General features: G+C 45.0%; 1 protein-coding gene across 1 annotated transcript in view; it reads right to left on the reverse strand.

The window, feature by feature from the left end:
• LOC120036201 (WAS/WASL-interacting protein family member 3-like) overlaps positions 1-17,054 on the reverse strand; it is a 22,626-nt gene extending 5,572 nt beyond the window's left edge. The window contains exons 1-3 of the mRNA XM_038982681.1: positions 16,489-17,054; positions 7,273-7,369; positions 3,224-3,365 (exon numbers count right to left, since the gene is read on the reverse strand). Coding sequence (XP_038838609.1) covers positions 3,224-3,365; positions 7,273-7,347 — 217 coding nt within the window. The 5' untranslated portion in view covers positions 7,348-7,369; positions 16,489-17,054. The remainder of the gene's footprint in view (positions 1-3,223; positions 3,366-7,272; positions 7,370-16,488) is intronic.
• Between the last annotated feature and the right edge of the window lie 1,993 nt (positions 17,055-19,047).

Below are 19,047 nucleotides of genomic sequence, written 5' to 3' on the forward strand. Positions count from 1 at the left end.
GGTTATAGAATATAAGGGGGGTTATAGAATTAGGAGGTCTGGGTTATAGAATATAGGAGGCCTGGGTTATAGAATATAGGCGCTGTGTTATAGAATATAGGGAGCCTGGGTTATAGTAATATAGGGGCGTCCGGGGTTATTAGAATATAGGAGGCCTGGGTTATAGAATATAGGAGGGTTATAGACTATAGGGGGTCGGTTATAGAATTAGGAGGGTTATAGAATATAGGGGCCTGGGTTATAGAATATAGGGGGTATGGGTTTATAGAAGATAGGAGGCCTGGGTTCTATAGACTATCAGGGGCTGGGCTATAGAATATAGGGGGCTGGGTTATAGAATATAGGGGGTCGGTGTTATAGAATATAGGAGCCTGGGTAATAGAATATAGGGGGCGGGTTATAGAATATAGGAGGCAGGGGTTATAGAATATAGGGGTATGGGTTAAGATATAGGGGTCTGGGTTTATCGAATAAGGGGGTCTGGGTATAGAATATAGGAGGCCTGGGTTATAGAATATAGGGTATGGTTTATAGAATATAGGGGGTTATGATATAGGGGGTATGGTCTATAGATAAGGGGGTCTGGGTTATCGAATATAGGAGGTCTGGGTTATAGAATATAGGAGGGTCCTCGGGTTATAGAATATAGGAGGCCTGGGTTATAGAATATGGGGGGGGTTATAGAATATAGTGAGGTCCGGGGTTTATAGGAATATAGGGGGTCTGGGTTATAGAATATAGGGGGTCTGGGTTATAGAATATAGGGGGTCTGGGTTATAGAATATAGGAGGCCTGGGTTATAGAATATAGGGGGTCTGGGTTATAGAATATAGGGGGGTTATAGAATATAGGAGGTCTGGGTTATAGAATATAGGGGGTCTGGGTTATAGAATATAGGGGGTCTGGGTTATAGAATATAGGTTGTCTGGGTTATAGAATATAGGGGGGTTATAGAATATAGGGGGTCTGGGTTATAGAATATAGGAGGCCTGGGTTATAGAATATAGGAGGCCTGGGTTATAGAATATAGGGGGTCTGGGTTATAGAATATAGGGGGTCTGGGTTATAGAATATAGGAGGCCTGGGTTATAGAATATAGGAGGTCTGGGTTATAGAATATAGGAGGTCTGGGTTATAGAATATAGGTTGTCTGGGTTATAGAATATAGGGGGGTTATAGAATATAGGGGGTCTGGGTTATAGAATATAGGTTGTCTGGGTTATAGAATATAGGGGGTTATAGAATATAGGGGGTCTGGGTTATAGAATATAGGGGGTCTGGGTTATAGAATATAGGGGGTCTGGGTTATAGAATATAGGGGGTCTGGGTTATAGAATATAGGAGGGTTATAGAATATAGGAGGCCTGGGTTATAGAATATAGGGGGTCTGGGTTATAGAATATAGGAGGCCTGGGTTATAGAATATAGGGGGGTTATAGAATATAGGAGGCCTGGGTTATAGAATATAGGGGGGTTATAGAATATAGGGGGCCTGGGTTATAGAATATAGGGGGTCTGGGTTATAGAATATAGGAGGCCTGGGTTATAGAATATAGGGGGGTTATAGAATATAGGAGGCCTGGGTTATAGAATATAGGGGGGTTATAGAATATAGGGGGTCTGGGTTATAGAATATAGGGGGTCTGGGTTATAGAATATAGGGGGTCTGGGTTATAGAATATAGGGGGGTTATAGAATATAGGGGGTCTGGGTTATAGAATATAGGGGGTCTGGGTTATAGAATATAGGGGGGTTATAGAATATAGGGGGTCTGGGTTATAGAATATAGGGGGGTTATAGAATATAGGGGGTCTGGGTTATAGAATATAGGGGGGTTATACCACGTGGTTCACCATGTTTCCCCATGTTTCACCATGTGTTTCACCACGTGTTTCAGCATGTGTTTCACCATGTTTCCCCATGTTTCACCATGTGTTTCACCACGTGTTTCAGCATGTGTTTCACCATGTTTCCCCATGTGTTTCACCACGTGTTTCAGCATGTGTTTCACCATGTGTTTCCCCATGTGTTCCCCCATGTGTTTCCCACAGTACTTTCCTGCTTTGTCTGTGTCCTTATCTGCTGCTGGGCATTCCTTCCTCAAGTGTGTGTTCATGTAGGGTGTGTGTGTGTGTGTGTGTGTGTGCGTGTGTGTGTGTGTGCGTGTGCGTGTGCGTGTGCGTGTGTGTGTGTGTGTGTGTGTGTGTGTGTGTGTGTGTGTGTGTGTGTGTGTGTGTGTGTGTGTGTGTGTGTGTGTGTGCCACCATTTAGTAACCTTGAGCTCAAATATAGACAGATAGATAGACAGAGTATAGCTCTGAGTGTGTGGCCTTATCAGTGGGACCTTATCCCAGACCAACTATATCCACAGCTCTCTAAACTAACAGGACCTCTCTCTCTCTCTCTGCTCTACACATCTCTACGATTCCATTCCTCTTTCTCTCTCCCTAATCCCAAACAAACACACATTCTCTCTTAATTCCCTCCCTGTCTCATTTTGTTCCCCATGACAGTGAGTCATAGACAGGTATCCCTTGTGAGAATCAGTTAACAGTGAAACTCAGCTGAAATGCCTTCTCTATCTGAGTCCTTTGGACTCTCTCTCAGAAACTCAGCTGAAATGCCTTCTCTATCTGAGTCCTTTGGACTCTCTCTCAGAAACTCAGCTGAAATGCCTTCTCTATCTGAGTCCTTTGGACTCTCTCTCAGAAACTCAGCTGAAATGCCTTCTCTATCTGAGTCCTTTGGACTCTCTCTCAGAAACTCAGCTGAAATGCCTTCTCTATCTGAGTCCTTTGGACTCTCTCTCAGAAACTCAGCTGAAATGCCTTCTCTATCTGAGTCCTTTGGACTCTCTCTCAGAAACTCAGCTGAAATGCCTTCTCTATCTGAGTCCTTTGGACTCTCTCTCAGAAACTCAGCTGAAATGCCTTCTCTATCTGAGTCCTTTGGACTCTCTCTCAGAAACTCAGCTGAAATGCCTTCTCTATCTGAGTCCTTTGGACTCTCTCTCAGCTATGTCAATTGGGGACTGGTTTAAAAGGTCAACAAGGATTTTTGTGAGGGGGATGTTTAAGGAGACAACGAGAAGGTAAGCGGGTAACTGTGTGTGTGTGTGTGTGTGTGTGTGTGTGTGTGTGTGTGTGTGTGTGTGTGTGTGTGTGTGTGTGTGTGTGTGTGTGTGTGTGTGTGTGTGTGTGTGTGTGTGTGTGTGTGTACTCACTGTCGACAACTGGTGCGCTACGGTCATGGACCTGTAAAACCTTCTTTAACCTGGCTCCTTTCTGGATGTCTGCTAACAGGGCGTTCCTCCCTCCTCTTCCTCCAACACTCATACTCTGGAGACTAGGAGGGTCTGGCCGAGACTAGGGGAGAGAGAGAGAGAGAGAAAACATATACATGATCAATTACAAATCTTTGAATCAGCTATTAAAGACTACCAGAACCCACTGGATTCTCCAATTACATTGAATGAACTACAGGACAAAATACAAACCCTCCAAACCAAAAAAGGCCTGTGGTGTTGATGGTATCCTCAATGAAATGATAAAATATACAGACCACAAATTCCAATTGGCTATACTAAAACTCTTTAACATCATTCTCAGCTCTGGCATCTCCTCCAATATTTGGAACCAAGGACTGATCACCCCAATCCAAAAAAGTGGAGACAAATTTGACCCCAATAACTACCGTGGGATATGCGTCAACAGCAACCTTGGGAAAATCCTCTGCCTTATCATTAACAGCAGACTTGTACATTTCCTCAGTGAAAACAATGTACTGAGCAAATGTCAAATCGGCTTTTTCACAAATTACCCTACGACAGACCACGTATTCACCCTGCACACCCTAATTGACAAACAAACAAACCAAAAACAAAGGCAAATTCTTCTCATGCTCTGTTGTTTTCATACCACCTTTTGACTCAAAATTGCATGAGGGTCTGCTATACAAATTGATGGAAAGTGGTGTTGGGGGATAAACATACAACATGATAAAATCCATGTACACAAACAACAAGTGTGTAGTTAAAATTGGCAAAAAACACACATTTCTTTCCACAGGGCCGTGGGGTGAGACAGGGATGCAGCTTAAGCCCCACCCTCTTCAAAATATATAGAAACAAATTGGCAAGGGCACTAGAACAAACTGCAGCACCCGGCCTCACCCTACTAGAATCTGAAGTCAAATGTCTACTGTTTGCTGATGATCTGGTGCTTCTGTCACCAACCAAGGAGGGTCTACAGCAGCACCTAGATCTTCTGCACAGATTCTGTCAGACCTGAACCCTGACAGTAAATCTCAGTAAGACCAAAATAATGGTGTTCCAAAAAAGGTCCAGTAGCCAGGACCACAAATACAAATTCCATCTAGACACCGTTGCCCTAGAGCACACAAAAAACTATACATACCTCGGCCTAAACATCAGCGCCACAGGTAACTTCCACAATGTTGTGAACGATCTGAGAGACAAGGCAAGAAGGGCCTTCTATGCCATCAAAAGGAACATCAAATTCAACATGCAAATTAAGATCTGGCTAAAAATACTTAAACCAGTTATAGAACCCATTGCCCTTTATGGTTGTGAGGTCTGGGGTCCGCTCACCAACCAAGAATTCACAAAATGGGACAAAAACCAAATTGAGACTGCATGCAGAATTCTGCAAAAATATCCTCCGTGTACAACGTAAAACACCAAATAATGCATGCAGAGCAGAATTAGGCCAATACCCGCTAATTATCAAAATCCCAAAAATAACTGTTCAATTCTACAACCACCCAAAAGGAAGCGATTCCAAAACCTTCCATAACAAAGCCATCACCTACAGAGAAATGAAACTGGAGAAGAGTCCCCTAAGCAAGCTGGTCCTGGGGCTCTGTTCACCAACACAAACACACCCCACAGAGCCCCAGGACAGCAACATAATTAGACTCATCCAAATCATGAGAAAACAAAAAGATAATTACTTGACACATTGGAAAGAATTTACAAAAAAAACAGAGCAAATGCTATTTGGCCCTGAACAGAGAGAACACAGTGGCAGAATACCTGACCACTGTGACTGACACAAAATTAAGGAAAGCTTTGACTATGTACAGACTCAGTGAGCATAGGGAGTATGAGAGGTACAGAGAGAGACTAGAAGAGGTACAGAGAGAGTAAAAGAGGTACAGAGAGAGTAGAAGAGGTACAGAGAGAGTAGAAGAGGTACAGAGAGAGAGTAGAAGAGGTACAGAGAGAGTAGAAGAGGTACAGAGAGAGTAGACGAGGTATAGAGAGAGAGTAGAAGAGGTACAGAGAGAGTAGAAGAGGTATAGAGAGAGTAGAAGAGGTACAGAGAGAGAGAGTAGAAGAGGTACAGAGAGAGAGTAGAAGAGGTACAGAGAGAGAGTAGAAGAGGTACAGAGAGAGAGTAGAAGAGGTACAGAGAGAGAGTAGAAGAGGTACAGAGAGAGAGTAGAAGAGGTACAGAGAGAGAGTAGAAGAGGTACAGAGAGAGTAGAAGAGGTATAGAGAGAGTAGTAGAGGTACAGAGCAAGCGTAGAAGAGGTACAGAGAGAGAGTAGAAGAGGTACAGAGAGAGTAGAAGAGGTACAGAGAGAGAGTAGAAGAGGTACAGAGAGAGAGTAGAAGAGGTATAGAGAGAGTAGAAGAGGTACAGAGAGAGAGTAGAAGAGGTACAGAGAGAGTAGAAGAGGTACAGAGAGAGAGTAGAAGAGGTACAGAGAGAGAGTAGAAGAGGTACAGAGAGAGTAGAAGAGGTACAGAGAGAGTAGAAGAGGTACAGAGAGAGAGTAGAAGAGGTACAGCGAGAGGGTAGAAGAGGTACAGAGAGAGAGTAGAAGAGGTACAGAGAGAGAGTAGAAGAGGTACAGAGAGAGTAGAAGAGGTACAGAGAGAGAGTAGAAGAGGTACAGAGAGAGAGTAGAAGAGGTACAGAGAGAGGGTAGAAGAGGTACAGAGAGAGAGTAGAAGAGGTACAGAGAGAGAGTAGAAGAGGTACAGAGAGAGTAGAAGAGGTACAGAGAGAGTAGAAGAGGTACAGAGAGAGAGTAGAAGAGGTACAGAGAGAGGGTAGAAGAGGTACAGAGAGAGAGTAGAAGAGGTACAGAGAGAGTAGAAGAGGTACAGAGAGAGAGTAGAAGAGGTACAGAGAGAGAGTAGAAGAGGTACAGAGAGAGTAGAAGAGGTATAGAGAGAGTAGAAGAGGTACAGAGCAAGAGTAGAAGAGGTACAGAGAGAGAGTAGAAGAGGTACAGAGAGAGAGTAGAAGAGGTACAGAGAGAGAGTAGAAGAGGTACAGAGAGAGAGTAGAAGAGGTATAGAGAGAGTAGAAGAGGTACAGAGAGAGAGTAGAAGAGGTACAGAGAGAGAGTAGAAGAGGTACAGAGAGAGAGTAGAAGAGGTACAGAGAGAGAGTAGAAGAGGTACAGAGAGAGTAGAAGAGGTACAGAGAGAGTAGAAGAGGTACAGAGAGAGTAGAAGAGGTACAGAGAGAGTAGAAGAGGTACAGAGAGAGTAGAAGAGGTACAGAGAGAGAGTAGAAGAGGTACAGAGAGAGAGTAGAAGAGGTACAGAGAGAGTAGAAGAGGTACAGAGAGAGTAGAAGAGGTACAGAGAGAGAGTAGAAGAGGTACAGAGAGAGAGTGGATAAAAGAGAGGGGGTGGTAACAGTGTACAGTGCAGTAGGTGATTAAGCTTACTGTCATCGAAAGTTTCCTGACCAGGAAAACCTCAGAAACTGTCCTGGTCAGGTCATGTGGTCAGGAAAACACTTAGCCTTAGCAAGTACATTACAAAGGGACACATCTTTGTCATTGTGATGAATATCAAACTGACAGTATCAAACTGACCCCAGGTCAGAGATAGACACACGGACCTATATAGACATGCTTTGCCAGCCATCAAAGGAAATTTAACCGAGAGCTTACTCTGTAAATATGACACCGGCATCCTACGGTGTCTGTTCTCTACCCTAGTGTGTGTGTGTGTGTGTGTGTGTGTGTATGTGTGTATGTGTGTATGTGTGTGTGTGTGTGTGTGTGTGTGTGTGTGTGTGTGTGTGTGTGTGTGTGTGTGTGTGTGTGTGTGTGTGTGTGTGTGTGTGTGTGTAACTGTACCTCTAATAAATAATGCAAATAGAGACAGGTGGTTGACACATGGTGTGCGTGTGTGTGTGTGTGTGTGTGTGTGTGTGTGTGTGTGTGTGTGTGTGTGTGTGTGTGTGTGTGTGTGTGTGTGTGTGTGTGTGTGTGTGTGTATCTTACCTGTGGTGGGTGAGCAGTACAGGGTGGTGGAGGTGGAGGGGGTGCAGGGGGAGGGGGAGGAGGGGGGACAGGCATGACTGACCACAGAATCTCTGGCCTGCAGAACACAAGAAATGAACAGAAAATTAGTGTCAAGGAATGAAGGAAAGGGCTACGTTTTCCGTTTGGAATCAGGCCCATTACAGACATAAACACTTTTCCCGTTTGGAATCAGGCCCATTACAGACAGAAACACTTTTTCCATTTGGAATCAGGCCCATTACAGACATAAACACTTTTCCCGTTTGGAATCAGGCCAATTACAGACAGAAACACTTTTTCCTTTTGGAATCAGGCCAATTACAGACAGAAACACTTTCTTCGTTTGGAATCAGGCCCATTACAGACAGAAACACTTTTTCCATTTGGAATCAGGCCCATTACAGACAGAAACACTTTTTCCGTTTGGAATCAGGCCCATTACAGACAGAAACACTTTCTCTGTTTGGAATCAGGCCCATTACAGACAGAAACTAACCCAGAGTGTTTTCAGTCCAGTAGTGGGTTTAACCTGGATCAACTACTTCCTCTGGGATTAAGGAGATGAGAGTTTGATCCAACTTTAACATGAGTTCCATTGTTGTGGGACTTTTAGATTTTTCCAGGAGCAGCTTCTATTCAAGGGGTCATCCTGACGCGACCTCGTTCCCATCTCGCTGGATAGGATGTTTCCACCACGGGACACAGAAAACAGGAAGCAGCGGAACACTCCTTCCTCTCCAGGGAAATATGAGATCCCCTTCCCACAATGCTCGGCGGTCACCCAGGGGTGGGTGTGTGTGTATGTGTGTGTGTGTATACACGCACATGAATTTGTGTGTACATGTATGTGCGTACGTCTTTGTGTGTGTGTGTGTGTGTGTGTGTGTGTGTGTGTGTATGGGAGCGCATAAGTGTGTATGAGAGGGGACACAGAGTGGTTTAACAATGGCCTCTGTTGTCTCAGAAGCAGCACTCTAACCTCCCCTTAGCTTTGCCTAGCAGGCCAAATGCCTCCGCTGGCATTACGTAAAGACAGGCTGCAAAACAGACCAGCTGAATGTTTAAGGACCCTACTTTTCAATAGCAAGAACACTTCAAGTGTACTTTTCAATAGCAAGAACGTTTTAAGAACGTACTTATCAAGAACGAGAACCTCTCAAGATCGCTTCAATAAAAATAATTCCAAGAGCAAAAAAACGTTTCAAGAACGTACTTTTCAAAGAGTAAAAAAAAAACGTTTCAAGAACGTACTTTTCAAAGAGTAAAAAAAAAACGTTTCAAGAACGTACTTTTCAAAGAGCAAAAAAAAAAACGTTTCAAGAACGTTTCAGGTACCGACTGAGTACGCTGTATTCCACAACCATTGAGACATGAATTTTCAATACCACATTAAGCCTCCAACAATTGTAACTTGTAGTAACAGAAAATGAAAACCTTTTAATAGTAACAGAAAATGAAAACCTTTTAACATCTGCAACAAGCACCCACATTTCTTCTTCCCTGTTGTCTTCCTCTTTTATTTCTTCTCCTTCCTTCCTTTCTGCTTCTTCTTCTCCTTTTTTCACACTCCATTTCCTCCTTCCATACCTCGACCCAAGACTATGTTGCAGAAACATCTTAACAAAGCAGGCAACCCACAAACTTGCAGAATGTAGTACAAAATGGAATTCTTCTTCGTTGGAATAATTAGTTCCAGTTTCGGGAATGAAATCTGAGAAGATGGTTTTTTTTTGTGATAGAGAAATCAGCAGGTTGAAGCGTCGACAGTCAGACACAGAGACTTCCACCCGAATTCTACGACTTTATAAATCTTCCAAGATTCCTTAGAAGAGACGTCTTCCAAAAGGGAGAGCGAGAAGCCCGTGTGTCTTCTGTTCAACACTGTCTCATGCTTAGGTAGGGTGGAATTAAGCTACTTAGCAACACTGTCGAATAACAACCAGAACAGAACATGGTTTTGTTTGTCAATGTTTTGCCCAAATGAATGACATGAGGTTTCCCAATGAATTCCAGTATCTCAACGGTGTGCGTGTGCGTGTGTTTGTGAGAGAGAGAAACAGAGAGACAGAGAGAGTGAGAGGGTGGAATAGGTACAAAGAGAGTGGATAAAAGAGAGGGGGTGGAAGAGGTATAGAGACAGGGTGGAAGAGGTATAGAGAGGGGGTGGAAGAGGTACAGAGAGAGGGTGGAAGAGGTATAGAGAGAGGGTGGAAGAGGTATAGAGAGGGGGTGGAAGAGGTACAGAGAGAGGGTGGAAGAGGTATAGAGAGGGGGTGGAAGAGGTATAGAGAGAGTGGATAAAAGAGAGGGGGTGGAAGAGGTATAGAGAGGGGGTGGAAGAGGTACAGAGAGGGGGTGGAAGAGGTACAGAGAGAGGGTGGAAGAGGTACAGAGAGAGGGTGGAAGAGGTATAGAGAGGGGGTGGAAGAGGTATAGAGAGAGTGGATAAAAGAGAGGGGGTGGAAGAGGTATAGAGAGAGGGTGGAAGAGGTACAGAGAGAGGGTGGAAGAGGTACAGAGAGAGGGTGGAAGAGGTACAGAGAGAGGGTGGAAGAGGTATAGAGAGGGGGTGGAAGAGGTACAGAGAGGGGGTGGAAGAGGTACAGAGAGGGGGTGGAAGAGGTATAGAGAGAGGGTGGAAGAGGTACAGAGAGAGGGTGGAAGAGGTATAGAGAGGGGGTGGAAGAGGTATAGAGAGGGGGTGGAAGAGGTATAGAGAGGGGGTGGAAGAGGTACAGAGAGAGGGTGGAAGAGGTACAGAGAGAGGGTGGAAGAGGTATAGAGAGGGGGTGGAAGAGGTACAGAGAGAGGGTGGAAGAGGTATAGAGAGGGGGTGGAAGAGGTATAGAGAGGGGGTGGAAGAGGTACAGAGACAGGGTAGAAGAGGTATAGAGAGAGTGGATAAAAGAGAGGGGGTGGAAGAGGTATAGAGAGAGTGGATAAAAGAGAGGGGGTGGAAGAGGTATAGAGACAGGGTGGAAGAGGTATAGAGAGAGTGGATAAAAGAGAGGGGGTGGAAGAGGTACAGTGACAGGGTGGAAGAGGTATAGAGAGGGGGTGGAAGAGGTATAGAGAGAGTGGATAAAAGAGAGGGGGTGGAAGAGGTATAGAGACAGGGTGGAAGAGGTACAGAGAGAGAGTGGATAAAAGAGAGGGGGTGGTAACAGTGTACAGTGTAACAGAGGGGGTGGTAATGATCACAGTAAGTGATTAATCTTACTGTCATCAGAAGTGTCCCGTCCCCGACCAGGAAAACCTCAAAATTCTAGTTACAGAAACTGTCCTGGTCAGGTCACGTGGTCAGGAAAACACTTAGCAAGTGCATTATAAGGGACACATCTTTTGTGTGTGTGTGTGTGTGTGTGTGTGTGTGTGTGTGTGTGTGTGTGTGTGTGTGTGTGTGTGTGTGTGTGTGTGTGTGTGTGTGTGTGTGTGTGTGTGTGTGTGTGTGTGTGTGTGTGTGTGTGTAACTGGCAGAATGTCCTCCTCTCTTACTATTTCCATCCTCATAAGTGTGTCAGGCAGCTTCAATGCCACCGACTCTGGCAGCATCCCAATTTACACTCTATTCTCTATAATGGTAAATTACACTCTATTCCCTATATATAGAGCACTATAATGGGAATTACACTCTATTCTTTATATATAGACCACTATAATGGGAATTACACTCTATTCCCTATATATAGAGCACTATAATGGGAATTACACTCTATTCTCTATATATAGATCACTATAATGGGAATTACACTCTATTCTTTATATATAGAGCACTATAATGGGAATTACACTCTATTCTCTATATATAGAGCACTATAATGGGAATTACACTCTATTCCCTATATATAGATCACTATAATGGGAATTACACTCTATTCTCTATATATAGAGCACTATAATGGGAATTACACTCTATTCCCTATATATAGATCACTATAATGGGAATTACACTCTATTCTCTATATATAGAGCACTATAATGGGAATTACTCTCTATTCCCTATATATAGATCACTATAATGGGAATTACACTCTATTCTCTATATATAGATCACTATAATGGGAATTACACTCTATTCTCTATATATAGAGCACTATAATGGGAATTACACTCTATTCCCTATATATAGAGCACTATAATGGGAATTACACTCTATTCCCTATATATAGATCACTATAATGGGAATTACACTCTATTCTCTATATATAGAGCACTATAATGGGAATTACACTCTATTCTCTATATATAGAGCACTATAATGGGAATTACACTCTATTCCCTATATATAGATCACTATAATGGGAATTACACTCTATTCTCTATATATAGATCACTATAATGGGAATTACACTCAAATTCCCTATATATAGAGCACTATACTGTAAATTACACTCTATTCCCAATATATAGAGCACTATAATGTAAATTACACTCAAATTCCCTATATATAGAGCACTATAATGTAAATTACACTCAAATCCCCTATATATAGATCACTATAATGGGAATGACACTCTATTCCCTATATATAGAGCACTATAATGTAAATTACACTCTATTCTCTATATATAGAGCACTATAATGTAAATTACACTCTATTCCCTATATATAGAGCACTATAATGTAAATTACACTCTATTCTCTATATATAGAGCACTATAATGTAAATTACACTCTATTCTCTATATATAGAGCACTATAATGTAAATTACACTCTATTCTCTATATATAGAGCACTATAATGTAAATTACACTCTATTCCCTATATATAGAGCATATAATGTAAATTACACTCTATTCTTTATATATAGAGCACTATAATGTAAATTACACTCTATTCCCTATATATAGAGCACTATAATGTAAATTACACTCTATTCTCTATATATAGAGCACTATAATGTAAATTACACTCTATTCCCTATATATAGAGCACTATAATGGGAATTACACTCTATTCCCTATATATAGATCACTATAATGGGAATTACACTCTATTCTCTATATATAGAGCACTATAATGGGCATTACACTCTATTCTCTATGTATAGAGCACTATAATGGGAATTACACTCTATTCTCTATATATAGAGCACTATAATGGGAATTACACTCTATTCTCTATATATATAGAGCACTATAATGGGAATTACACTCTATTCTCTATATATATAGAGCACTATAATGGGAATTACACTCTATTCTCTATATATATAGAGCACTATAATGGGAAATGCAGAAGGAGGAAAATAAGGCAACAGTTGAACATTTTCCGAACAGGTGTGACTGAGACAGTAACCAACGGTAACCAACGGTCTGTACTGTCTGTATGTAATGACTAACACTCCTACCGGACAGACTGGTCTGTCTGTACTGTCTGTAGGTAATGACTAACACTCCTACCGGACAGACTGGTCTGTCTGTACTGTCTGTAGGTAATGACTAACACTCCTACCAGACACACTGGTCTGTCTGTACTGTCTGTAGGTAATGACTAACACTCCTACCGGACAGACTGGTCTGTCTGTACTGTCTGTAGGTAATGACTAACACTCCTACCAGACACACTGGTCTGTCTGTACTGTCTGTAGGTAATGACTAACACTCCTACCGGACACACTGGTCTGTCTGTACTGTCTGTATGTCACGTTCCTGACCTGTTTTCTTTTGTCTTGTATTTATTTAGTTGGTCAGGGCGTGAGTTGGGTGGGTTTGTCTATGTGTGATTTTCTATGTTGGGATGTTTGTGTTCGGCCGGGTATGATTCTCAATCAGAGGCAGCTGTCAATCGTTGTCCCTGATTGAGAATCATACTTAGGCAGCCTGGGTTTCACGTGTGTTTTGTGGGTGTTTGTTTCCGTGTTTGTATTCGTGCCACACGGGACTGTTGTCGGTTGTATTCATTTTGTTATTTTGTTTCATGTTAGTGTTCAGTTTCGATTTAATAAATTATCATTAGCACTACCCACTCTGCGTGTTGGTCAGATCCATGCTCCTCCTCGTCTGAGGAGGAGAACGACTATGACGACCGTTATAGAAACACCCACCAAAAAAGGATCAAGCAGAGTGGGAACAGACAGCAGCAGAGACCGAGGACACAGGACTCGTGGACTTGGGAGGAGATCCTGGACGGCAAAGGACCCTGGGCTCAGCCAGGGGAATATCTCCGTCCCAAATCGGAGTTGGAGGCAGCGAAGGCAGAGAGGCGCTGGTATGAGGAGGCAGCCTATGCGGTTGGGAGCCCGAGAGTCAGACCCAAAAATGTATTGGGGGGGGGGCACACGCGGAGTGTGGCAAAGCCGGGTAGGATACCTGAGCCAACTCCCCGTGCTTACCGTGGAGTGAGAGGGCGTCGTACTGGTCAGACACCGTGTTATGCGGTAAAGCGCACGGTGTCCCCAGTACGCGTGCTTAGTCCAGTGCGGGCTATTCCACCTTGCCGCACTGGCCGGGCTAGGTTGGGCATCGAGCCGGGTGTCATGAAGCCGGCCCAACGCATCTGGCCTCCAGTGCGTCTCCTCGGGCCGGCGTACATGGCACCAGCCTTACAAATGGTGTCCCCGGTTCGCCAGCATAGCCCAGTGCGGGTTTTTCCACCTCGCCGCACTGGCAGGGCTACGGGGATCATTCAACCTGGTAAGGTTGGGCAGGCTCGGTGCTCAAGAGCACGTGTCCTCCTTCACGGTCCGGATTTTCCGGTGCCACCTCCACGTACCAGTCCTCCGGTGGCAGCCCCCCGCACCAGGCTGTCTCTCCGTCTTCTCTCTCCAGTTGCTCCCACCTGTCCAGCGCTGTCAGAGCCTTCCTCCTCTCCAGCGCAGCCAGTGTCTGAGCTGCCTGCCTGCCCAGCGCTGTCTGAACTGTCTGCCTGCCCAGCACTGTCTGAACTGTCTGCCTGCCCAGTGCTGTCCGTCTGTCCCGAGCCGTCAGAGCTGCCCGTCTGTACTGAGTCTTCAGAGCTGCCCGTCGGTCCTGAGCCTTCAGAGCCGTCCGCCAGACAGGATCCGCCAGGGCCGCCAGCCAGCCAGGAGCTGCCAGAGCCAGCCGGCCATGAGCAGCCAGAGCCGCCAGCCAGCCATGAGCAGCCAGAGCCGTCCAGCCACGAGCAGCCAGAGCCGTCCAGCCATGAGCAGCCAGAGCCGTCCAGCCAGGACCAGCCAGAGCCGTCCAGCCAGGACCAGCCAGAGCCGTCCAGCCAGGACCAGCCACAGCCGTCCAGCCAGGACCAGCCAGAGCCGTCCAGCCAGGACCAGCCAGAGCCGTCCAGCCAGGATCCGCCAGAGCCGTCCAGCCAGGATCCGCCAGAGCCTGCCAGCCAGGATCCGCCAGAGCCAGCCAGCCAGGATCCGCCAGAGCCAGCCAGCCAGGATCCGCCAGAGCCAGCCAGCCAGGATCCGCCCTCAGTCCGGTGCTGCCCCTCAGTCCGGTGCTGCCCCTCAGTCCGGTGTTGCCCCTCATTCCGGTGTTGCCCCTCAGTCCGGTGCTGCCCCTTAGTCCGGTGCTGCCCCTTAATCTAGTGGGGTTAATTTGGAGGAGGCTACGGAAGAGGGGATTGACTATGGTGGGGTGGGGACCACGACCAGCGCCAGAGCCGCCACCGTGGACAGACGCCCACCCAGACCCTCCCCTAGAGTTTATGCTGGTGCGCCCGGAGTTCGCACCTTAAGGGGGGGGTTATGTCACGTTCCTGACCTGTTTTCTTTTGTCTTGTATTTATTTAGTTGGTCAGGGCGTGAGTTGGGTGGGTTTGTCTATGTGTGATTTTCTATGTTGGGATGTTTGTGTTCGGCCGGGTATGATTCTCAATCAGAGGCAGCTGTCAATCGTTGTCCCTGATTGAGAATCATACTTAGGCAGCCTGGGTTTCACGTTTGTTTTGTGGGTGTTTGTTTCCGTGTTTGTATTCGTGCCACACGGGACTGTTGTCGGTTGTATTCATTTTGTTATTTTGTTTCATGTTAGTGTTCAGTTTCGATTTAATAAATTATCATGAGCACTACCCACTCTGCGTGTTGGTCCGATCCATGCTCCTCCTCGTCTGAGGAGGAGAACGACTATGACGACCGTTACACTGTAGGTAATGACTAACACTCCCACCGGACACACTGGTCTGTCTGTACTGTCTGTAGGTAATGACTTACACTCCTACCAGACACACTGGTCTGTCTGTACTGTCTGTAGGTAATGACTAACACTCCTACCAGACACACTGGTCTGTCTGTACTGTCTGTAGGTAATGACTAACACTCCTACCAGACACACTGGTCTGTCTGTACTGTCTGTAGGTAATGACTAACACTCCTACCGGACACACTGGTCTGTCTGTACTGTCTGTAGGTAATGCAGCCCGTGTTCCTTTCACAAGCAGGCCGAGTTACAGCACCATTCACAAAGTGTCTCAGAGGTAGGAGTGATGATCTAGGATCGGTTTTATATTTGACATAGTATTGACTATGATGATATGGACAGGTGGAGACCTGATCCTAGACCAGTACTCCTACTCTGAGTTGTTTTGTGGATATTGGCCACTGATCTGTTCTGAGCAGCTGACACAAGCAACTGCTGCCCAACACAACCAGCCACCCCCACTTCTGTCATGTGTGGCATGTAAAATCTCCTATCCAACCCAAACAGGAATTGAAACGGGTAATCCCAAATATCCCAATTGCAGAGTAAAACCCCACCATGGGCGTTGCAACATCGTATAATCGCCATATTATCCCTAATTAGCGCGTATTTGACGTGCGTTTCGACCTCCATTCACAAATGTGTTTTGATTTTTTTTTAAATTGCTCATACTCCAGTATCAAAAAAGCTAAAAAATATATATATATTTTAATGTACATTTGCCTAACCATAATCTATCTTGTACGATATACTCATTGGTTTTGGGAATGCGAATAGAACAAGTGAAACTTTCCCGCAACTGGGAAGGCAAGGTGTCATGTTGCTGGGGTAACAACAGACCTTGACCGTAAGCGTAAATATAGCCTATTAGCCAAAGGTAATGCCTCAAGATAAGCAAACTATCAAGCAACCATATTTTGCGGGAGGACAACACATGTATGTTTTCCATGTTATGCAACCGACAACAAATAGCATACCCAGGTGAAATACATTGATAGGCCTATGCTAAAAAAGTTATTTTTTTCAATATCAACATTTTGCATTCCGTTATGTTGAAGGCCTACTTACCTCCAAGCCTATGTATTACCGGGAGGATTTCGTTCGTGGCGCGACAAGTCCGTCAGCACTCTGCCCGCAGAGCGTGTGCCGCTGACACGGCAGGTACCGACGGCAGATACTGACGGCAGGTACCGACGGAAGATACTGACGGCAGATACTGGCGGCAGATACTGTACTATTATTGGGGAGAAAGGCTACAGTCATTGGCTACAGTTACAGACGTCGGATTCGAGCTGTATAACGAGCGCACCACTATAACGTTAGTCCGCTACAGCTGGAGAGCACAACCCCAGGAACAGCAACAATGTTGTGATAGGTTTGTAGTCCGGCGTTGGTCGTTGGCTATTCCAGAAAAAGAAAAACGGTTCATTTGAAGTTCCACCAATTTTCAACTGGTGATGGTGAGTGTTAACGACAGATACAACACAGCCAAATGTGTCTCATTAAAAGTATGCCAGTGAACACAACAAAAAAAGTTTGTTCAGAAGTTGGTGTGAAATTACTAATCGTCTTCTCTAGCCTACGGTTGTTTGTGCGTAATATCTCTTACCACGCCGTGTTGACAAGTTGGGACACCAAGGGGACACACCTTGTCGCTTCGAGGAACCCAAGCCTCTGACCAATCAGAAGTCGTTAGTGGGCGCGCTCCGGGGGGCACTAATGCTGCGTTCATCTGCCCCGTTGGAGATTCCTATTTCCTAGCAGTGATGTCGGAAAAATACGACTTTGTTTCATTCGTGTGCTTTTTTGGTCGGTGCAATTATTCAACCAATATGATTTTAGCTAGCTTGATATGCTAGTTAACGTTGCTTATGGTTAAGTTAGCTAGATTGCTGAACATTGACACTATGATCAAACCAGCCACATTATACCTTACCCACATTGTAGTTGTCATAAACGGATTTGTTGTTATATGTTGTTTGAAAAGGTGTTTTCCACTTGTAATTCCGATTTGAATTGTTGTTCCAAGTCAAACTTCCCAGTTATAACTAGGAACTTCTGATAAGTCCGATAGCAAGGGAACAAGGCATATATGTCACAAAGAACTTTCCCAATCAATACACCTGTCATCGTATGAGAGCAGCAGGTTGTGACAAACAGGGTTCGGGGAATATGCACAAAATCATAAACGCCTCCCGTTTCTAAAATGTACCCTCTTAAAATGTGACTTTAAACCTAACCCTAACCTTAACCTCACTGCTAACTTTATGCCTAACCAGCGTTTCCCAAACTAGGGGCCGTGACCCCATGTGCGAGAGAAACTCTGAAATAAAATAAATAAAATCATGCTTGAGTCATAGAACAGGGGTTAGGTCAGTAGCAGAGCGTGGCTCTATCTTTTAAACCGTTTATGCTACAAAATATCCCTCCACGACAATACCAAGAAGCCTCACAGGATTCAGAGTAGACAAGACCAGGCACTAAATCAGTTTCCCAAACTAGGGGACGCAACCCCAAGTGGAACAAGACCATTCACTAAATCATTTTCCCAAACTAGGGGACGCGACCCCAAATTGAACAAGACCATTCACTAAATCATTTTCCCAAACTAGGGGATGCGACCCCAAATTGAACAAGACCAGACACTAAATACATTTTCCCAAACTAGGGGACGCGACCCCAAGTGGGACAAGACCATTCACTAAATCATTTTCCCAAACTAGGGGACGCGACCCCAAATTGAACAAGACCAGGCACTAAATCAGTTTCCCAAACTAGGGGACGCGACCCCAAGTGGGACAAGACCAGGCACTAAATCAGTTTCCCAAACTAGGGGATGCGACCCCAAGTGGGACAAGACCAGGCACTAAATCAGTTTCCCAAACTAGGGGACGTGACCCCAAGTGGGACAAGACCAGGCACTAAATCAGTTTCCCAAACTAGGGGACGCGACCCCAAGTGGGACAAGACCAGGCACTAAATCAGTTTCCCAAACTAGGGGACGCGACCCCAAGTGGGACAAGACCAGGCACTAAATCAGTTTCCTAAACTAGGGGACGCGACCCCAAGTGGGACAAGACCAGGCACTAAATCAGTTTCCCAAACTAGGGGACGCGACCCCAAGTGGGACAAGACCAGGCACTAAATCAGACTGGGGGGAAAATAACATAATCAATGATGATGCTCTTTTCTACACAGAAGATCATACAAAATTATTGCCTGATGGTCCTCTGAACTTCCCACTACTTTTCTGATGTCATTTCAGTCACTTCAAACCATACTTTCTTCAGATTTAAATACGGTCAAAAGTACTGTCAGACTGATTTGTAATAGACTGTCATAACTCAAATTATGACTAGCAGCATACCACCCTGCGTCCAACTGCTGGCTTGCCTCTGAAGCTTTGCAAGGTTGGTCCCTGGATGGGAGACCAGATGCTGCTGGAAGTGGTGTTGGAGGTCCAGTAGGAAGCACTCTTTCTTCTGGTCAAATTGGATTTTATCCCAATGCCCCAGGGCAGTGATTGGGGACATTGCCCTATGTTATGTGCCATTCATTGGATGGGACGTTAAACACGTGTCCTGACTCTCTGGGGTCCGTTTTTTGGGGGGGGATCAAAATGGGGTC

Source organism: Salvelinus namaycush, unplaced genomic scaffold, assembly GCF_016432855.1.
Source record: "Salvelinus namaycush isolate Seneca unplaced genomic scaffold, SaNama_1.0 Scaffold124, whole genome shotgun sequence".
In the NCBI taxonomy this organism is placed as follows: Eukaryota; Metazoa; Chordata; class Actinopteri; order Salmoniformes; family Salmonidae; genus Salvelinus; species Salvelinus namaycush.